We start from the raw sequence: 21449 nt of genomic DNA, 5'->3' as shown, positions 1-21449 counted from the left end.
TCTCGTGTCGAAAAATTTAATTAGCCTAAAATATCGATTTGATCCTTCCTTGTTTTAAAAAAAAGGACGAGCCATCTCGTCTGCCCAAACAAGTGCCAGATATATATTATCTTAATAAAATATCAACGATGGCCATACCGAACCAGCAAATATTTAGGCAAGCTTAGTGCGACTATTAAAACTCAATAAATCTTTTGAAAACATAAAGAGATTTCCTTTGTCAGAAACTTTCTAAAATAATTATCTCTAACTTTTGAGTGTGTCACTGTCCAAATAAGGCCTGAAAACCAATTGGAAGATTTTTGTAACGCTGCTAAATCTATCTTCTAGAATTAATACATTGAACATCACGTATGAGGTAAACGTGGACAACAGATACCCCAATACAAAATAGAAAACCCTCTTGTCTGTCGTTTTGCACCCCGCTGAGAGGTAAGAACAATAATAGACTTTTTTTGTACATAGCCAGTGATAAATGTTAATGCACATTCGGACCTTTCCCTATATGCTTTTCCTTTGTAGCTACACTCTTATTTAAGAGACACTATATGTGCAAGGTTAATACGGGTCGCACAGGACAAAATTTAACCAAAACAAGACTTCCTGACTCTAAATACTTCCAAGCTGGCATAGTAAGAAACAATATTTACCCCGCTCTTTTTAGCCAAATTTATCTGTCTCATAAGATCCTCTTTTTAATTAGTTTTTATTTTCCTCTCTAGCCTATTTCAGAGTGTGCATACAACGGCTTTAGCTTTACTAAATAGCTACCCTAGAGGAACCAGTACAGCGATTTCACTATGCATATATTCTATGCGTAAACAGGTACTCCGGAGCTAATCCTGTTCTTCTATCTCTAACACAAGGTGATTGGCTCTTTGCTTTTTCTAACTTATAGGCACACCACCAAGATCTCTATGGCTATTTTCATAATGAATTGCACAGTTCGACACTCTGTAGAAGGGTTATATAGAATTTTTCATTTCTCCACTTCGAATGGTTCTTTCCCCTTTGCCTCCCTGAGACTTGCATGTACCAGCTTACTAGAAGAAATAGACAATTACAGTTGTTTTAAAGAATACATTAAGTACCTCAATGTTCCCCATATCTGACATACAGTGGTTTTGCATTTTCAGAATAAAAGTAGCCCCTCTACGGTTCTAACTCTTTGATGGTCCTGAGGAAGGTGATCCTAGTTATATTATCACCGAAACGTACGTAGACCAGACCAGCTATCTCACAACTGGAAAACGAACTCTTATGGATCAACTTAAATCTAATGGAAAAAAGAAATCCAGTCTGAAAAAAATGTCATCAGAATAATACTTGGATAACAATAATCAAAAGAAGATCTTTCCAGTTGCAATATATATGTTTTATAATCCTTTTCTTTTTGTGTATTTTGTGGCATGTGGTATGGATGTTGGTATGCGAGAATAGCTAGCAAGATGTTTATGTATATATTTTCTGTTGTTCTTTGAGGGGCACTGCTAATTATTTAAGTATTGTTTTGCTTTAGATAATAATTTAATTGGTGTTCACATTTATTGATTACGTATATTCATTTGTCTTCAGAATTTATGTAAAGCACAAAACAAAAAAGAAAAAATTGAAAATGCTATATGAATATATATTTTTGATACAAAAAAAACTGTTTGCTTCTGACTAAATAATAAAAACAAAGAAAAAGCATCTATGTTGTAAAGACATTGTATTAATGGGGAACATTGTGGTGTTGTTACATTGATTTTTGAGAGTTTTCTACCTACTAAAATAAGATAGGTCGGTTAAGAGGCATACAATCCAATATTTTCAATTTTTCCCCCCTCTTGGACCTTAAAGTAACCGGGGAATACCTTTTTCTATAGTCTCTTCTGCGGGGTATCCTTGCTTTGCATCCTGGGACTTGTAGTTTGCTCCCGCACGCACCCCTCACACTTGACATGGAGAACGTGTGATCTCCGGGAACGAAAGCGATGAGAGATGGGGAGACTGACGAGGGAGAACGGGGAGGAGGGCGAAGGCGGCGAGGATTGATGGATGGGGAGGGGAGGGGAAGGCGCGAGGGGCAGAGCTGAACGAGAAAGGAAGAGGGAGCGTGGGAAATGGTTGTATTATATTGAATTGAGGGGGGTGGAGGACGGAGATGAATGAGAGAGAGGAGCAGCTTTAGGTGAGTTTTCAAAGTGCTGCTGAAGGCTGGCGGTTCACGCGTGCATGCTCGCGTGAACTCAAGTGCTAGGCCAGCCAGCAGCACTTTGAAAACTCACCTCCAAAATGTCTCTCCGAGCCAGCGCATGCGCTGGGCTCAGCGAGACCTAAAAAGTAGGGGAACGGAATCCTTGGAATTGAAGAAGTAGGGTCACGCCGTGCCCTGCCGATCCCGCCCACTTCGACCACTGCATGCGCTATAAAAATGCAAACCTTTTTTCACTCTTCTATCCCTCCACTATTCTTCTCAATCCAATTAACTAACATATCCATCACTTTAAATTACTTTCATATTTAACTATACTAATTCGATACTAATCCTTTATTGGTTCCAGAGTAGCGTGCTACTTGCCAAAAAAGTGCTTCTACGCCTCGTCTGGGGTAGTAAGTGCTACATAAATGCAATTACAATACAATACTGTGAAATGTTCTTTTGTAACTAAAGTTGTGTGACTACTCTTTTGTAAACTGCTTGACTACAATAGTAAATGTTCTTATCTTAAGCGCTAAGATACCCCATTCGGTGTTGGTCGTACTATATAAAACTCCAAACAAAAAATAAATAAAGATTAAACCTCTGGTGTCTTGCGGTCAACTCGATCTTCACTCTTCTAGAACTGTGTGGTTATGCGGCTGCTCTGCCGCGTTACAGATAGCTTTAGTTTAGCCCCGCCCCTAAAGGGGAGCAGTGCCTTAGCATTGCCCAGGCATGGAAACCGGATGTAACAGAATCGCCACATCTTGCTATTATAAGGGCTTAGAGCAAATATTTGGTTGTAATTGTTTTATTTGTAAAAGTTATTACGTTTTACTATTTGATCTTCCAGTGTGTACGCGTCGCGTCACGTTGAAGTCCTTTAAACATTCCTTTTTAGACTGGTTGTCATCGTTTAGGGGTTCGGCTTGTTTTCGGTTTGTTTTTGATTCAATTGCCACTTAGCTTGAGATTTTTCTTTTTTAAGGACATTGAGGATGTTTTTATTCCTGGGATGGGACACTTCTATTCTACAGGTAGTAGTACTTTGTAGCTCTCCAAACATCTCCTGTAGTAGTTAGAGTAGTGACTGTCCTTTTAAAAAAATTTTTTTAAGGGAATTGAGTTTTATTCTAAGATGGAACACTTCTGTTCTTCAGATAGCACTCTGTTGATCTCCAATTAACTCATGCAGTAGTTGGAGTAGTGACTCAGTCATAGCGCAAGCGTTAACGGTTGTGTTTGAATCGGGGACAGGTAGCGCGCGCCCGCCTGGCTGGCCAGTTACTATGCAGTCTCCCTCATCGGAGGCGTTGAAAGAGTTCGAAGAGTTAGTCGCTGCACCTCTCACTCATTCCAGCACCCTATTTCTTCAGGAGGATGGTAGCCCTATGCATTTTTACGTGCCACCGGGGCCCTGGAAGCGGCTGCTGTCCCCACTCATCGAACACGGGGGAGGGTTGTTGTGCCGGCTACGGCAGCCGAGGGCACTGCTCCTGGCACCGCCCGGGGAAGGCTTCAAGGCCGGGCCTGACGTCTACATCTCCGTTCGGTTCGTGGCGGAGTGCGTGCGGGCCGGAGAACTTTTAGACCCTGACGCCTATCTCATGGTCCCCGATGTGCTCCCCACACAACCATGCTGCTCTCACGAGCTAGTCCCGGGCCGCTCCAACGGTCGCAGCTCCTTTACCCGCGCCGAGGACTTGGCCATCCTCATGTACCTTCGTGACCATGCCCCTGTCGGTGCCGCTGTCACGGGTACAGCGGTCTGGAAGGAGATGAGCCGTGTGCAGCTCACCAGACACCCCTGGCAGGCCATGAAGAGCCGCTATCTCAAGAGACTTAGAGGCCGCGAGAGCGAATACCAACTCCGGGCCCGCACTGTCATTCCCACCCTGGTGTACCCGCACTGTAGCCTATGCCGTGACACCCGAGGACTTAACACTACCGCCGGAGACCACGAAGAAGAGGACAACGTGGAAGGGGAGGCAGGCGGGGAAAGAGACATTCAAGAGGACAGCACACTTGCAGAGAACACCTCAGACGGGCCATTGGAACAAGATGGACTTGCTACGCAGGGCGACAGCACAGGGACCATTCAGGGTGGTTTTGCTCCTCCTTTGAGCAGTACAAAGGTTTCATCTACTGAGGGTGACCTAGTTCTTGATGCAAGTAACCAACCTGCCGGATTGGAGATTAGCGAAGTTGCAGAGAACGCCGACCGAGATACCGCCCCAGCTTCCATAAGCATCCATAATGAAGGTTCTCTGGAGGATCGCAAAAAGGAGCATTGGGTGAATCCGTCTAGTGATAATGCCAGAAACTCGCCAGAGCCTGACGTGGCTAAAGGCATTGATTCGACATCTCTTGACTTCCCTGAACCCAACCCTCCAAGTGTCAGAAAGCTCGATAACTTGGGACATTTAAAAGCTGCTCAGTGCAACCTTGAATCGCACAGTCTAATAACCCAGTCAGCAGGTTACGAGATTGACTTGTCAGCTGAAGCCGAAGATGGCCGCAGAAGTATTGACCTACATGAGAAATGTAACAAGGTATCTGCTGCAGTAGCCACTAGTAGTCCTCACAAGAAGGATGTGGTGATGTGTATCAAAGGGTCATCTGGAAAGAAGCCTCAGAAAGAGCAGGGTTCAGGGGGAAAGAACAGTGTTCAACGTCTCAATACTCCTTGCAAAGAGCAGAGTGGGGCGATTAGGGCCAAGTTCCCCCTAAAAGGACGTCTGCTAGAAGAGCACCATGCACGGATTACCAAGCCTCCACTGGATGAGACCCCATATGAAGAGCTAGAAGCGGAGAGTAGTGACAAGCCGCCACAGCACAAGGTGGATCAAAGAGACCAAAATCCAGGGAATGGTATCAAGCGATCTCGAGATGAGGCTACGCATAAAGATCAGGATGCAGGTAAGATTCTCATTGGGAGAGAAACCCATCTAAGGTACAGAATTCGGGAAACTGTACCAATCGTCCCTGGATTGAGACTGTACAAACAGTAGCATAATTCAAGGGGCATTGGTAAGTTTTCCTAAATTGAGTATCCACCGACAGAAACAGATGGAGAGAGCCATGCCAGAGTTTCTGAATGTGAACATTCGCAAAGTAATGGAGAGCCATCACAAGCTGCCTGGGGGTGAGCTCCTGGCTTCTAGTTTTGGCATGCAAATAGTATCACAATGTATCTGCATGAAACTCAGTATAAAATGTAGATAGGGTGTTAGGCTGCCTTTGGATGAGACGTCGTGTATAGACCCAAACAACTTCAAAGCATGTCGGGGCATGCCCCCGTAAGGAAGATGCAAGACTTAAATGGAGGTAACAGTAATAGGAGCTTCCAGGCTGAGAGCCATGATATAGGCAGTTATGCAAGCAAGAGGTACTAGCCATCTCAGAATGAGCCCTGTAGGGAACAGAATATTGGCAACAGTACCAAGCCACCAGATGTTGAGACCCCACATAAAGAGCAGCATGTAGGGAATGTCACCAAGCTTTCTCTTGCTGATACCCCATGTAAAAGAATAGCATGCAGGAGATAGTAACACAGGATCCTGGACTTGAGATCCCATCTTAAGAGCAGAGTCTAGGAAGTGATACCTACACTGTGACACTACATAAAAACTTATTGATTCAAACCTACATAAAAATGCAGGAAAAAACTACACAATGTATCTTAATGAAATCCTACACAAAGAAAATATAGTAAACAGTACTAAAAGTTCCCATGTGAAAGCTCCTCATAAGTCATAGAATTTGGGTTTTGCTATGAAGTGCTGTTAAAATGGGACATGTTCAGTCAATCAGGGAATTTTTAAAGCGCACTACTCACCTGTAAGGGTCTCACGGTGCTGGGGGTTTGGGCAGCTCCAAGGTCATCCTGAAAAGCCAGGTCTTGAGGTCTTTTCTGAAAGCTTGCATTGTAGGGCTTCGTCTGATGTTGAAGGGGGAGTTTGTTCCAGGTCTTGGTGGTGATGTAGGAAAAGGATCTACCTCCCGTTCTGGCTCTGGATGCAGGGGATTCTGGTCAGGGCTAGGGCGTCAGAGGTTTCTCTTGGGGCCGGGGAAGGAGATTCTTTCGTTGAGGTATTGGGGTCAGGTGTTGTGGCGGGCTTTGTAGGCGTGTGTGAGCAGCTTGAAGGTCCCTCTCCTTTCGACGGAGAGCCAGTGGAGGTCTCGGAGGGGCTGGGTGATGTGGTCATGTCGTGAGATGCTGAGGACGAGTCTGGCTGCGGCGTTCTGGACAGTCTGGAGTTTGTGGAGGAGAGCTTTGTTGATTCCGGCATAGAGAGCGTGTCCGTAATCCCGCCTGCTGGTGATGAAAGCATGGGTGACAGTTTTCCTGGATTGGGGGGGGGGTGGGGTGGGGGGGGGGGTGGGGGAGGGGGGTGGGGGAGGGGGGGGGGGTGGGGGAGGGGGGGGGGGCCCATCTGAAGGTCTTGTTAAAAAGAAGAAAAAAAAAAGCACAATGACTGGAGCCGTAACCGGGCCACACTGGATAAAAACGTCTTGAATATCCCTTGGAACACATTTCCCCCAACTTGCAGCAGCACCTTGCACGTCCCGACTACAGGCGTGATGCAGATCCCTCTCACCACCGCCTTAAGCGCGTCCCACTCTTGAGCTCTATTCGTCGCCGTCCCCGAATTGTCTGAGAAATAGCGTTCTACGGTTGGATGCTTTGATACCTGCAAAAGCCCCGGTTTTGGACAGAATCCCTGGAGACCTGCACCGCAGTGAACTAAAGGTTTGGGCCCCCTACTTATGGGTGCTCTTTAATGCTCTTTTACAGGGCATGGAGCTATCGCAAACTTGGTTGGGTGCAGAAATTGTACCAATATTTAACAAGCATTGGCATAGCCAATAGGTCTCGCCTTTGGGACCTTATAAGTGCTTAGCCATGCAACAGTTGCTGTTGTTGCACAGAGGATATTGTGCTGCATAACTAAATACTTATAAGGTCCCAAAAGCAAGACCTATTGGCTATGCCAATACTTTTTTTGGGGGGTAATTGGATGCAACTTACTGCCTAAATTCCTGAATTTTGCCCAATTTCCATCTTTTACAACAGGCAAAAAAGTGAACTGTATGTAGTAAAATTCCACAGCAAAACAGGTTCTGTTGAATTTTTCATTCAGGCAGTTTATTTAATTTAAGTTTTAGATTTGTATACAGCATGAGTATAATCCAAGAAGGAATTTGAATCTTTTTGCAAAAGAGTATATTAACATGGATGCAGATGATTAGAGCTGTGTTTCTAAGTTTTTGTCTTAGCAGGCGAATCATAAAAAGGGGGATTTCACCAATTTTCCTTTAGTAATTCCTGATGTTTTGCATTTGGTCTACTGCTCAAGCCTTTTTATTTCGAGGCTTTTAATCTTTCCAACAGATCTGTCTGGTTTCCAGATTTCAACTCTTTCCAGTTTTGTTTGGATTAGTTTGTTACACAAGTTGTCTTTTGATGGATTGATTGCATCCTTCTCCCTGTTGTGTGTAGAGGTTTTGTAATGGGATGTGCTCATCTTTCATTCTGCAACTACTGTTTACCTGGCCTTCTGGAGTCGTTCTTCGTGGTGGCAGTGGCGTAGGTTTTGCCCCCCCCCCCCCCACCCGCAGCTGTCGTGGTAATCGCCAACACCCTCACCTTTGGCCGCCAAGCAGAAAATGTAGGGACCACCACGGGCGGCACAACGACTAGCTACACCGCTGCGTGTTTGGCTCCGATTGGATGTCTCAATTTTTCCAATATTTGAATTGCTCGTTGTTTGCTCATGATGACATACGGTCTGTAATCTTGGAAGCTCACACGTCTCTTTCTATCCAGAATTCAGGGGAATTGTTACTTGTTATGTGTTGTAGGAGAGTAGGATCTGCTTCTTATGGTTACCCCCACTTTTAGCTGATGTTTCACTGTTCAAGGTACACTCCAGATTGGATTTTGGGGTACCCTTATGTCCCTAGTATATGGTATACTATGTACCCAGGGCATAGGTACCCCAGAGGCCTACCAGTGGCTGCAGCATGTATTGTGACGTCCCTGGCAAGCCATTTAAAATGACACAACAGGTCTGCTACAGCAGCCTGTGTGAGGTGGTGTATGCACTCCTTACTGAGATATAGGTTCCCTATATCTCTCCATATCACTGCACATATAAACCTATCAGTCTCCCATAGGCCTTATCAATCCTGAAGGCAGGGTGCTGGCTTTTATGTGAGAGGGCGCCCATGCATGAGCAGTGCCCCTCTGCAGCCTTTGGAACCTTTATTCCGGGGTTGTTTGTGATGCAGCCAGACCATATACTCTTAAGTGCATTATAACCTTGCGGTAAATGCTAACTTTGGAATGGCTGCATGGAAACATGTTGTGTTTGGTGTCAAACACCTTGGAATCATACCTCCACACCAGTAACTGGTGTGGGAGGTATGATTCCCCCCTACTAGAGGGAGAAGCATGACAGCACCGGTACACCCGGTACCAGATTCACAGACCCTGGAATCACAAAATAGATGCTGCCAGCCACAGACACGAGTCTGCCCTCCTGCTGCTGGATGAAACTCCGGCAGGGGGGGCCTGGACAATAGGTTTCTTGTCACAGGGAGGCTTGACCACCTCCCAGACAGGCTTTAGTGTATTGGGGCTGGGTGGGTGCACTGCAAGAGTACTTTGATGTCTGCACTGGAGGCACATTTGGTGTCCTTGTGCATAGTCCAGCTCAAACCGGTTGCAGGGGCACTCAGCCCCTGCTCTGGCGCAAAACTGGACAAACCCTCTGTCCTGACCCTCCCATAGGTGGGTCCCCGTAGTTCCCCACTCCTTCCTTGGGTATAAGGTAGGAACCCCTGACTACAGGACTTTAGATTTACCTGGACGCAACTCTGCTACAGAATCCCAGAACTTCTACTATCTACATGACGTTGGATGACCGAAGAATCTCCCTTGGAGTAAAGGAGTTATTCCCCTGCAAGAAAGGCACCAAAGACACATCTGTCCGGTTTGCATCGACGCTGCTCCCGAAGGACACCAACGAATTTGCAACACAGGAGGTGGGTTTCCAAGCCTCCCCGAGGCCGATCCATGCTCTCAGCAATCCTGAGATCCAAAGCCCTCGTGGGGACCGTGCAACCCGAACCCCTGGACACCGCGACCATTTGCAACACCATATGCTTTTTGGCGATCCCTGAAGCTGTGCTTTGGGCTACTTATAGTCCAGACCCCGAGCGGTGATTCCACCGAAGATTGCTGGCCTACACTCCTCGAGTGACCCGTGGGCTGGTATCTAGTGATTCCTCTTGAGGTCCCTGCGCAATCCCTTGCCCGTCGACTTGTGGTTCCCTGAAAAGGGTACTATGACTTTTAACGGGCTTACCTGGTTGCTCCAGACGTGCCCTGACTCTCCATCGCTTGGGGAGTCCACAGGACCTTGCTGGTCCACATCAAAGCCATTTTTCTTCCACTGCGTGGGTTGCTGTTGCCAAGGCTTGTTGGTCTCCAATCCAGAAACTGACACCCCCCTGCTCCCCCAGCACTCAACACCCTTAGTGGGACAGCACGCCTGCGGACTGTGGTAGTCGTCGATGCCTCCTGGTCCCAGTGGCAGTGGAGTCAAGCGTCACCTCTTCGCACCTGAAACACCTGACATCGGTGGGCATTCGTCTATCGTGCCACTGGTCACTGGCAAGTGACCCAGAATCTGTCCCCTATGCCTTCAGGTTCTTCACATCTTCGATCCAGGCTTGGATCAGACCGGACACTTCTCCTTTCCACAGCAGCAGCACTTTGCAGCACATCACCATTGAAATCAATGACGATTCCCGACACCATTTGACACCTATGCACCTGGCTTCCCTGGGTGTGGTAACACGAGTACTCCGGTGCTCCCGTGGTTGCTGGCCCTTGAACCCTCTAAGTCTAAAGGGGTTTGCTCAAAGTCCTCTCCTAAGTGTCCTTATTCTTTAAAATTACAACCGCGACTTTCCTATTTAATTGTACGGGGCTCGCGGCTGTGTTCACCCACTGCACACATCCCCCGAGGGTCTCCTGTGTCACTACGTTGGGTGGTTCCTTGGGGTCCCAGTGATTCTACGTGCTCTAGGCACTGTGTCTAGACAAGTCGTGGTTCTTATACCACTTTCTTAATATATGGTTTGGTCTCCCCCTGGGGCCCTTTGTATATTGTGCTATTTACTGTCGTTTAATAACTGTATTATTGTGTGCCTTGCTCTCTAACTTCATAAAGAGGTTAGTAGAGAGTGTTTAGAAATAAAAACATATATTTTATATATATATACCTTGTGTGGTTCTCCTTTCATTTAGTTATTCAAGAGGTTATAATCTGGTAAACCAAGCTGCTTTACACTCCTTCAAGACTTAGCCTGAAGGCTGCTCTCCATAGCTATCACTAGGGTAGCTTTCAATAAAGGTTGTCTTAAACCTATTCATCAATAAGGGTTGTTTGGACTGGTACAAGGTGCCCACTATAACTAGTGGACAGCATATACCAGGCCAACTTCTCACATGTTACTAAACATGAATGAGTAAGGCAGGAGTATTAGTAATTGTATTTATATAGAGCTTAATACCCCTGACGAGGCGTCAAAGCGCTTTTCGGCGAGTAGCACGCTACTCTGGAACCCAAAAAGGATTAGAGCTGAATTAGTATAGGGAGCTATTAAATTAATGTGAGCGGTGGACATGTGAGTTTATTTAGATTGAAAAGGGATAGTGGAGGGATGGAAGAGGGAAGGGTTTGCGTTTATATAGCTCTTGCTCCCCCTAATGAGGTGTTGAAGCGCTTTTCAGGAAGTAGTACGCTACTCCAGAACCCAAACAGGATTGGTGGGGAATTAGTGTAGGGAAATACTAAATTCATTTTAGTGGTGGACATGTGAGCCCATTAGTTGGATTGAAAAGCATGGTGGAGGGATAGATGGAAGGGTGTAGAAAGTGTTTTTTGGAGATCATAGCACTACCAGGAGGTCTGGTATGACGAAAGGGGAGGTGTAGGGCGAAGGGTCAGGGGTAAGGATTTAGAAAGGCTGGTTTGAGAGATCTGAATAGTAAAAGAGGTTTGAGATGATGAACAGGGGGAGAGGAGAGAAGAGTCTAGAAAGGGTTAATTTGGGGATCATAGCAGTAGAATGGGGTTTGGGATGACTCCGCGTGGAAGTAGAGGATATATTGCGAGAGATGTAGGGTAGTGCATTTGAGATGCTGAATTAGAAGTAAAGTAATAAATCTAAAGATACATAAGTACATGGAAGATATATATGTATAAGGAAGGGAATATATGTAGATTTAAGTTGTATTTAATAAACTCAGACTTTCAGGTGTTGCTGAACTTTGAGCGAATGTATTTGTTTTTGTAATTCAATAGTGAAGCAATTGTACATAAATAGTTATGATAAATGTACTTATTTATACAGTGACCTATGTACATGTTAAACATAGAATAATATAACCATAAGTAATATGTAGATATTTTAAGCAGAATTAACAAATATATATATATTTATAAACATAATATCTGATAGAGACGTCTAGCCGCAGATTCCTTAACTTACAATATTCCCAGGCATCAGACTGGATCGGGAAAACTTTCCGCAGCAGCACCTCTGCATGCCGGGGGCGGTGCCGCATTGCTCCGCCCTAACGTCGTCCACGGACTTGACGTCAGCGGAGCCATATATGCCCCTCCCAGCGCGCTGACGTCAGTTTTATTCTTTTCCACATTCGAATGCGGATCCTGGCAAACCATCATTTCCTTGGCCTGTTTTTTGGGCCGTCTCGACACCGTGGGTGTCCGGGGGGGGGGGGGGGGGGTGGGGGGGAGACGGTGTACAAATGCCTTCCGGCTTTAAGGCTTGTGACTCCTGTTCGTGTCAGATGTCTGGTACTGACTTGCACCTCATATGTATGTGGTGCCTCGACGTGCACCACGACTCCAAAGACTGTGACTCATGTCAACGGATGAAGCCGAAGTCCTTAAGGGAGTGACGCATGAAATTGCTGGCTGCACGGATGTCCGGTCCAGCTCCCTCCCGTCGCCGCTCTTCTTCTCTGGATCGGGCTCGTTCCCGCGACTGCTGTGTGACAACAGGTAAGCGTAAGCACAGGCGTCGCTTAAGGAGATCTTCTTCCACTGCCCGTGCCGCTGCCGCCCATTCCTCTCGCAATGAGCCGGGTAAAGGTGAACAGCATCCTCCATATCCACCCTTTCCGGGTGTTGGGGCACAACACGTGCCCAAATGAAGGCCTATTCTAAGCCACTCCAGGCTTGTTTTCAGTCGCCCCCTCTCCCTGGTGCGTCTTCGGGCCCCACAGAGGTAGCAGGCACTGTTGCTGGGTCATCTGCGGACGTTTCCCCGGCAGCGGCTGTGTGCGTCGACTCTGATTCCGGACGCAACGCTGACAAGCTAGGGCCCAAAGCACGGCCCTCAACGTCGTTCAGCGCATGGCACTGTAGGACTCCCGGCCTCGACGCCTTCCTCGGTGCCGGCGGCATGGGCCTCGGTGCTTGTGACGCCGACCTCGGCACTGGGTACTCCCACAGGCTCTGCGCCGGCGCCTTCTGCTCTCTCCAGGGAGGTTATCGGCGTCCCGGCGACTCCACTACGGCGCCGATCGACGTCTGTTCCGGCGTCGAGCCGGCTTACCTTGGTGGTTGATCATCCCCCGACTCCTCGGGCGGCTGTAGGTCTCTCCTGTGGGTCCTGGAGCTTCCCTGGTCTCAATCAAAAAGATCCACCTAAAAAGGGTCTAGCTATGTTTTAGGGAAGTGTGTCGCTCATCCAAATGAGGAAGCACACAGTGTTTGCTTAAATACCCCTCACACACCAAAAGGGCCCTTGGTGTCATGCTTCATCGTAGGGGTCTTCCCGCCCGCTGTGGGACGGGGCGTGCTACGACCTACGACTACGTGGGAGCACTTTTATGGCAATACTATGTGTAGTGATAGGGTAGTGAGAGGAGAGGTCGGGAGTGAATATGGGTAAGTGAGTTAAAAATTACCTGGCCTCGTGGACGTAAAAAATGTAATCGTTCATTGAGGCTGGACCTGTTAAAGTGATGCGGAGATGTCCTGCTTATAATGTGCGGATACTGCTATGTAGTCAACATGTTTCGAAGCAAAGGCTTCTTCAGCAGGACTAGAAAGATCCTCTCAGTACTCACTTAATTCGTTTTTCCAATGGATGTGCTATATACAAATAGTGAAAAAGGAAAATATGCATTAATGTTATGCATACCTAATAGTACCGACTATGTGTTGAAACAAGCTCTACTAGAACTAGCTAATAACACAGACCTCGTAATCAAGCCTGCCGACAAAGGGGTTGCAATCGTAATTCAGACAGCCCACAACTATGACATCGAATGCAAGAAACTGCTAGATGACCCAAGGAACTATGAAATCATCCCTGATGATCCAACTGAGGGGATACGGACACAGATTGCAGGAATGATCGAAGAGGCAACAGCACACGACTGGATATCCAGAAAGGAAGCTGATTTCCTAGTACAAAAATCACCAAAGACACCATACTTTTACACCATCCCGAAGATCCATAAGAATTTGGAATACCCACCGGGACGCCCTATAGTGTCGGGGATTGGCTCCGTACTCGAGCCCCTCTCAAAATTTGCAGACTCCTTCCTCTGACCCTTAGTCCAAAAAACAGCCACCTACCTGAAGGACACTAAGGCGGTACTATAACTTCTAAAGAATCTTGACTTCGACCTGGACCAACATCATCTTCTCGGGCTCGACGCCGAGAGCCTCTACACTAGCCTACCACACGGTGAAACTCTAGAAATCATAGAGAAAGTACTGTACAACACTACATGGGATTATCTGACTCCGCGCAGCGTGGTGATGGAGTGCATCTCACTAGCACTTACAAATAATTTTTCCCTATATGAAGGGGTGCACTACCTACAGAAGCATGGGACCAGCATGGGCAGCACCTTCGCCCCAAGTCTGGCCGGGCTGTACGTTCATCATTTCGAGACAACCAGAATACTGCATCATGCTCGTTTGGAAACGGTACATCGACGATGTCCTAGTGATTTGGAAAGGCAACATTGATTCTGTGCAGGCCTTCATGACATGGCTAAACCAGCAACATCCATTTCTGAAATTTACCCACACTACCTCCAGCAGCAACCTAGTGTTTCTCGACCTTCACATCTACCCTGAAAGTGGTGGTCTAAAGACAACAACGCATTTTAAGCCCACAGCGAAGAATTGTCTGCTATTATATAGTAGCTTCCACCCAAGACGCCTACGGGTTAACTTCCCGTATGGACAATTTCTTCATCTACGACGGAACTGTTCAGAAATTACTGACTTCAAGGTACAGGCATCTGATCTGCAACACAAATTATTGAAACGTAACTACCCTATACGCATCGTGAAGCAAGGGCTCAAGCGAGCAAGGAATAACAACAGAGATGCCCTCCTGGAGAACAATCCCCAAAGGGAACAAGAGACCAGACATATTTGTGTAACCACCTTGAACAGCCACTCAAATCAAATATCTAAGATAATAAACAAATACTGGAGAGTACTGAATTGTGGCAAACTCCATTTTCCAAAACCAATGTTCTCTCACAAAAGAGGTAGGAACATAAAGGACATACTGGTCCATACAAGACCGCGACCAACAAGGGAGAGGGACACACAGTCTCTCAGCATCACCCCGTACAAGGACATCATCCCTGCAGTAATTGCAGCACATGCTATCTTGCCAAGAAAAGCAGAAATGTCACGTTCACCAATGGAGAGGTCTGGGAACAGAGGAAATTTACAAACTGCAACAGTAAAAATGTAATATACATCATTACTTGCCCATGCAGACTGGAATATGTCGGCATGACATCGAGACCAGTGAAGATCAGAATAGGTGAGCATAAGAGTAATGTATGCTGCAAGAAAAGCACGACAAAGATGGCAAACCGCTATCTAACCATGACCCACACTGTGGATGACCGGAAATGGACCATTATAGAGCCAATCCAGAACGAAAGAGACTTACTAGAAAAAGAACAGAGGTGGGTGTTCCGTCTGGGGACTAATCGCACTAGCCTTAATGACGATATACCATGGGCCCAATTATAATGGTACACCCCAAAAAACCACTGACTGTGTTCCTCCTACTGGATCCTTATGATCCTGTTCGGATTTATGTACATCATGTCACCATCAGTGTACACCTTCATACAGCACGCTGAGACCGTACTCTACCCTTCTCTCTACGGGAGATTTTTAAAGACCACACCTAGACTTTCTGGGTAGAAAACATTAGTACGTTTAAATTATGTCCAAAAGGTTTTCCTCCCCCCGGCATTTAGATAGACTAGCGTCTATCCCAGTAGTGGTTGTTCATTTGGATGGGGTATGTATGGGTTAATACCTCTCACACCCTTTTCTCTCTATGAATTAAGAGATGTTCGGCACTATACTTAACGGCGCTTAGATAATTTTCTAGCTCAGTTTTTCCATGAACGTCAAAACGTGTTCACAACCTACGATCGGAATCGGTTCACTCCGCATTCTAGTTCATGCGTGAACGTATCCTCACTTCCGCCTAAACACGCACGCGTCTCCATGACAACCCTGCCTCATGACGGATATTGCTGCAACATCAATTTCCGGTGGCGCTAGGGCGTTCTGTGGACGCAGATGTAGACAATTAAGCCTTTACTGGCAACCTAAATAGACCCTCCCGGCGGTTCCAAACTTTTGACTCCTGAGGACCCCCATTGAGTCACTACTGGAAGCCGGGGACCCCCAAGCAATTTTTATGATTTAAATTTCAAACATTAAGACAGAAATTCGAAAACTATAAACACACGTGTGCGCACAAAGCAAATACTCGAATTACTGAAGATTGTAGGGGCATATTTACAAGCCCTTATCACCATGGGAACGTCCCTTTTTGCGACATTCCTGTGGCGATAGGGGCATTGCCGTATTTACAAGGCAGCGTTAAGCCATTTAACGTGGCTTAGTGCTGCCTTGTAAATAAGGCCCCCTTTCGCGCAACGCTTAGCGTGAAAGGGGTGGGTGGTGGGTGTTGCAATGTGTGTTCCACCGCAACACCCATTGATTTTGACGCTGCCCCCTATTTACAAGGGCAGCATAAATAGGAGGCAGCACCAAAATTAAGATCAGGGAAAACCTGGTCTTATCTTGGTGAAACAAGGAGAAATGCTTTATTTCTCCTTATTTTTACTTTTTCCATGTGTGCTGCCTTGTGTAGCACACATGGAAAAAACAAAATACCTTGGATTGTTTATGTTCAGCAAGGCAACCCTTCGTGCACATAAAATCTTTTTTTTTTAAATGACATTTTGTTACTTCCATGTGTGCTGCATTAAGCAGCACACATAGAAGTGACAAAACGGCATTTCAAGATTGTTTATTTACAGGAAGGTTTCCCTTCCTGCACATAAACCATCTTCCCCTGCAGGCAGACACAGCGTTGGTGCTATACTGCTAAGTGTAGTGCCAGCGCAGGAGGACGCGTAGGGCTGCACCATATTCTTGTAAATATGGTGCAGCCCTGCGAGTCTGAATTGGCGGAGTGTGTTAAGTCAAGGAGGCTAATGACACTCTTCACCACTTCTGTTGTAAATACCCCCCTTAGTATTTTATATTGAAAATTTGCAAAAAGCGAAAGATTTTAATGGGAAGGTTGGTGCTGTATCAAGGTGACTAACTTTTAAATGGTTGGTTTTATTTCACACTACGAGGCTCCTGCTCCTGCCAGTGCCAGACTGGAAACAAAAGCAGCCCAGGCAAATGTTTTCAGACCAGTCCCCATACAGTGCACACTACGTGCAGTGAGTGAGCCTGACCACTACAAAAGGGCCTTGGAGGCTCTACCCCCAAAATATTTAGGAAACAATGGTGCAGTCTACAACACATTTATCATTATAATTGAATTGTATTAGCTTTTAAAGAATAGTAAATGAAGACCTTACTATGTACCAGGATACGACGAGCTTTGTTGGGATTCTTCAATGATTCCCTTATCACCCTCCAACAGTGCCTCTCATCTCTTCATAGGCCCTCTCTTACATGTAGTATTTCATTTGTTTTATAGCATCTCTCATACCATTGTAGGATGTCAGAGCACTTTACATCACTCACATATAGAGACAATGAATCAAAACGTGTACATCAGTGTATAGAAAATATTACATAAGGCAAAGGGGACTACAAGGTGTAGGATTCACGTCATTCATACTGGTAGGCATTTTTAAAGAGTGCTTGGTCCGGAGAAGCACAAACTCAGGATTCAGAACATAACATAGTGGTTAGCATTGACTTAAACAATAAAAGTGCATTTCCACCCATATTAACCTTTTTAGCAGCATCAGGATAATGAAAGACTGGAGAAAAAAACATAAGTTACTAACTTGTACCATGCAGTTTGCAAGCAGCTCTTTGATGAAAGTTTATAGGTCACTGTGCTAGATTACACTAGTCACTTAAGAACTGCACAGTAACAAAAAAATCTCTGACAAAAGCAGTAACCCACTGACCTATGCACATAAAATACTGTTTTTTAAAATGCATGGTACACGTTCTGTGCCGTAGGCATATTAACTCTCGGTGCTACATTAGATATGTCAACGCTGCCACTGGACAAATCTAATCTCTCTCCAGCAGGTACATTAATCACTGGTGTTATCTTAACACTTTTATTGTTGCTCAAACTGCTAACAATACAAGGAACTTTGCAGTGCTTGTAAAACTGCTGCCTGCGGACCCCCTGGGAATGTGTCACGGACCCCTGGGGGTCCGCAGACCACAGTTTGGGACACACTGCTTTAGAGAGTATGCGAGGTATGTTGAGACATAATACCAACTCCCCTTCTACCTTGTCTAACCGAGTTAAGCTTGGCGATCCCCTCCCCACCCATTACAGTAGGCTCATGGAGTATTACCTCTTACACTACATAGTATGTATTATCCAATGATCGATGCCACTGTATATTTATAATTTGTACAATTATCACTCTAGTCACAAAAGTAGAGTGTGCGCTTCCTGTTTCAGGTATGTGTGTCTCGTATGTCCTTTTTCTTCCACAGGTCTTCACACTGATAGACCACGGTAATGATAGCACTAAGATCACGCTACAGTCACCATGTGGTTGTTTCACTTTTTATCCATTTCCTTTACAGATTGCAAGTGTTTGCGCATGGGAAAGCGCTAGTAATTGTACTTTCTCTTTCAGATCAACACATAGTCGGTACTATTAGGTATCGGATCAAGTGCATAACATTAATGCATATTTTAATTTTTCACTATTTGTATATAGCACATCCATTGGGAAAACTAATTTAGTGAGTACTGAGAGGATCTTTCTAGTCCTGATGAAGAAGCCTTTGCTTCGAAACATGTTGACTACATAGGAGTATCCGCACATTATAGGCAGGATATCTCCGCATCACTTTTTTTAACAGGTCCAGCCTCAATGACCTATTAAAATGTTTACGTCCACGAGGCCAGGTCCTTTTTAACTCACTTACCCATATTCCCTCCCGACCTCTCCTCTCACTACACATAGTATTGTCATAAAAGTGCTCCCGTGTAGTCGTAGGTCGTAGCACGCCCCGTCCCGCAGCAGGGCGGGAAGACCCCTATGATGAAGCATGACACCAAGGGGTATTTAAGCAAGCACTGTGTGCTTCCACATTTGGATGAGCGACACACTTCCCTAAAACATAGCTAGACCCTTTTTAGGTGGATCTTTTTTATTTAATTACTGTATACTAGAGGAGGACGTATCCACCCCAGTGTCTGTTTTGACACTACCTCTTCACTCCCTAATCTTGTTTATATATACCTTCCGTGGACTACCCTGATCAAGGGGCCAGGGTGCAAGTTCCTTGTGTAGCCTGGCCTTCGGGTCAGTCTCCGCCTTCGCCACTCCTCATGTCCAGCGGTAGACTTAGCCTACAACTGTCTCCTATTGACCAATTGTTATCAGCTACTCGGATGGCAACTGAGTCTAGTGCTGCCTTCGCGCAAGCTATTCATGAGGCAGCTGCTGTGCTTGGCCTTCAGCTTCCTATGGTGCCTCTACTTTCTGATCCTTTATTGGATCTGCTCCATTTGGAGCCTATTGAAGTAGAACCATTGCTGCCCTTCGGGGACTGACTATTTGACACCCTGCGTGGCACTTGGTCCAGACCCTCTTCGGCTGACCCAGTTGATCGGGCTATTGCCTGTAAGCACCGCCCGGCACCAGGTGATCCTCTTTGTCTGTCTCTTCACCCGCTTGCTCAGGGCCTAGTTGTTCAGGCAGCTTTTGATTTGCAATCTTCACCCTCTTTACCATTGTTACCTCCCACGAGAGAGTCTCGATGGCTGGATGATTGTGGTTGCAGGCTTTTTGCCTCCGCTAGCGCAGGCCTCCGGGCTTTAAATACAGCCTGTGTTTGCACGAGCATCTGCCGCTCTCTGGGACTCAGTTGCTCACCTTCTCCCTCCTATTCCAGAAGGGTCACGTATGGAATTGCTCTGCATTCTTCTGCATGGAAGATGCATGGTCTTCCCTGGATGCAACTGACTCTATGGGACGGGTCCTAGCTCGCTCTGTGGCTTTACGTCTCCATGCTTGGCTGCGCGACAGTCGCTTCCCTGATCATATTCGGGATGCCCTCAGATCTTTCGTTCAATGAAGTGGATCTTTTTGACTGCCATGCAGATTCGGCGGTCTCCCGTCTTTTTCCGGCCTGCGATAACTCTTGTTGCCATGTTCTCTGCGTTATTTTCCGGGACCCGCCCAGAAGCACAGGTTGGGTTTCGGGACTGGTTACTGTTCATGGCTGGTTAGCCATTTCTCAGTTTGTTCCGCGCAGCCAGTTGTCTGCTTCCTTTCTTTTCAGTCCTCTGACTGTGTGCTTAGCCCTAGAGGACACCCATACGGGTTTGCCTTACCCTATGTGGGGTATTTGATGGCATTTGGTTCTGCAGTTGTCTTGGTATGCTCCTATGGAGTCTTTGAGCAGAGGTCCTGCTCGAAGTCCCTTGTCTCTTCCGACAGAATTCCTCATATAACTTGCCTTATTGCAAGTTGGGTTGGTCTTTCTATATGGCATCGGAATCTGGCGTGGGTCCTGTGCCGTGTAGAGTCTATCTCTCACGTCTGGTGCACCGCCTGGTTGTGGCGGTTCTTTTGCACATGGCAGGCACCCTGTTTGCCACTCTGCGGCCTGTTTCGTATTGCGCTTTGCGTCTTGCTTATTGTTGTTCCTTATTGGTGCATCTGCACCTTCTGGTTGGTCCTCCAAGCTACTGGTTTAGCAGAGGTTGCCTGTCATACATGGTGGCCGCTTATCCTATAGCAGTGTCCTTAATCCCTACTTTTTCCGTATGGGGATTTCCAAGCTTTGCTTGGGTTCATGCTGGGAACTCTCCGAGGGGTGTCTTTTCCTTGGATGTTCGCTCCTTCCATTCGGGGACCTTTACGTCTGGCCTCACTTTTGCCAGGGTAGTACCTCGTTTTTCTCCCACTCTGTCTTGCGGGGGACTCTTGTTGGGTCACGTTTTCATAGTTTTAACGTTTTCCCTCCTGCTCTGGCTCCCATCGGTGCTCTTACCGACTGGTTCGGGCAGGCTCTCTCCTACATGCAGTGTCCGTGGTTCCGGTTCGGTCTACTTATTCTGCCAGTTCTTAAGGTGTCTGGATGCCTGGTGCCCTTTTTGGGCCACTGCCTTCTTGCAGTTGGGTGCCTCTGGGCTGCTCTGCTACCCTACACAAAGTCCTTGCGTCCTTCGTGTGGCACCAGGGTCCACACAAAGTGCTTGGGTTCCTTCCTATCTTTGCTCTGGTTGGTAACACCCCACAGCTGGTAATCTGCCTTCACATATTATGGCACCATCGCCTGGTCCTGGCGTGTCTTCTACTTTGTGCTACCAGCATCTTGCGTCATAAATTGGCATTTTTCCACTTATGTCGCTCCTGTCTTACTGGTGCCGGTTTCCACAGAGCTCCTTTTCGCTGTTGTGCATATTAGGCCAGTATGCGAGGTCTCTGTCCTACCGGCTGCTGTCTCTCACGACTTGGCTGCCATCGCTTCCTTCTACAAATCTCTCCATATCTGGGATATGGTTTCTTTTCCATGCTGGCGCTTTCTGGGTAAGGGACAACCGATTGCCTCTGGTGTCCCATGTGCCTTTGCGGGTACAGGTTCCTCAGTGTTCTTTCACACTGTTTTCTTGGTCGACCGGTACTTGTTTAGGC

The 21449-nt window shown here is 46.5% G+C and overlaps 1 protein-coding gene and 1 long non-coding RNA gene across 2 annotated transcripts in view; one reads left to right on the top strand and one right to left on the bottom strand.

The window, feature by feature from the left end:
• The window catches only part of LOC146797843 (uncharacterized), a 46626-nt gene extending 43748 nt beyond the window's left edge, over positions 1–2878 (bottom strand). The window contains exon 1 of the long non-coding RNA XR_014968545.1: positions 2787–2878. This is a non-coding gene — a long non-coding RNA (uncharacterized LOC146797843). The remainder of the gene's footprint in view (positions 1–2786) is intronic.
• Positions 2879–3281: 403 nt separating this feature from the next.
• The window catches only part of LOC146797842 (uncharacterized), a 115828-nt gene continuing 97660 nt past the window's right edge, over positions 3282–21449 (top strand). The window contains exon 1 of the mRNA XM_085625039.1: positions 3282–5104. Coding sequence (XP_085481165.1) covers positions 3475–5104 — 1630 coding nt within the window. The 5' untranslated portion in view covers positions 3282–3474. The remainder of the gene's footprint in view (positions 5105–21449) is intronic.

Source organism: Triturus cristatus, chromosome 9 (genome assembly GCF_964204655.1).
Source record: "Triturus cristatus chromosome 9, aTriCri1.1, whole genome shotgun sequence".
NCBI lineage: Eukaryota > Metazoa > Chordata > Amphibia > Caudata > Salamandridae > Triturus > Triturus cristatus.
Note: the sequence above shows the minus strand (reverse complement) of the source record. Positions and strands in the feature narration are given on the sequence as shown.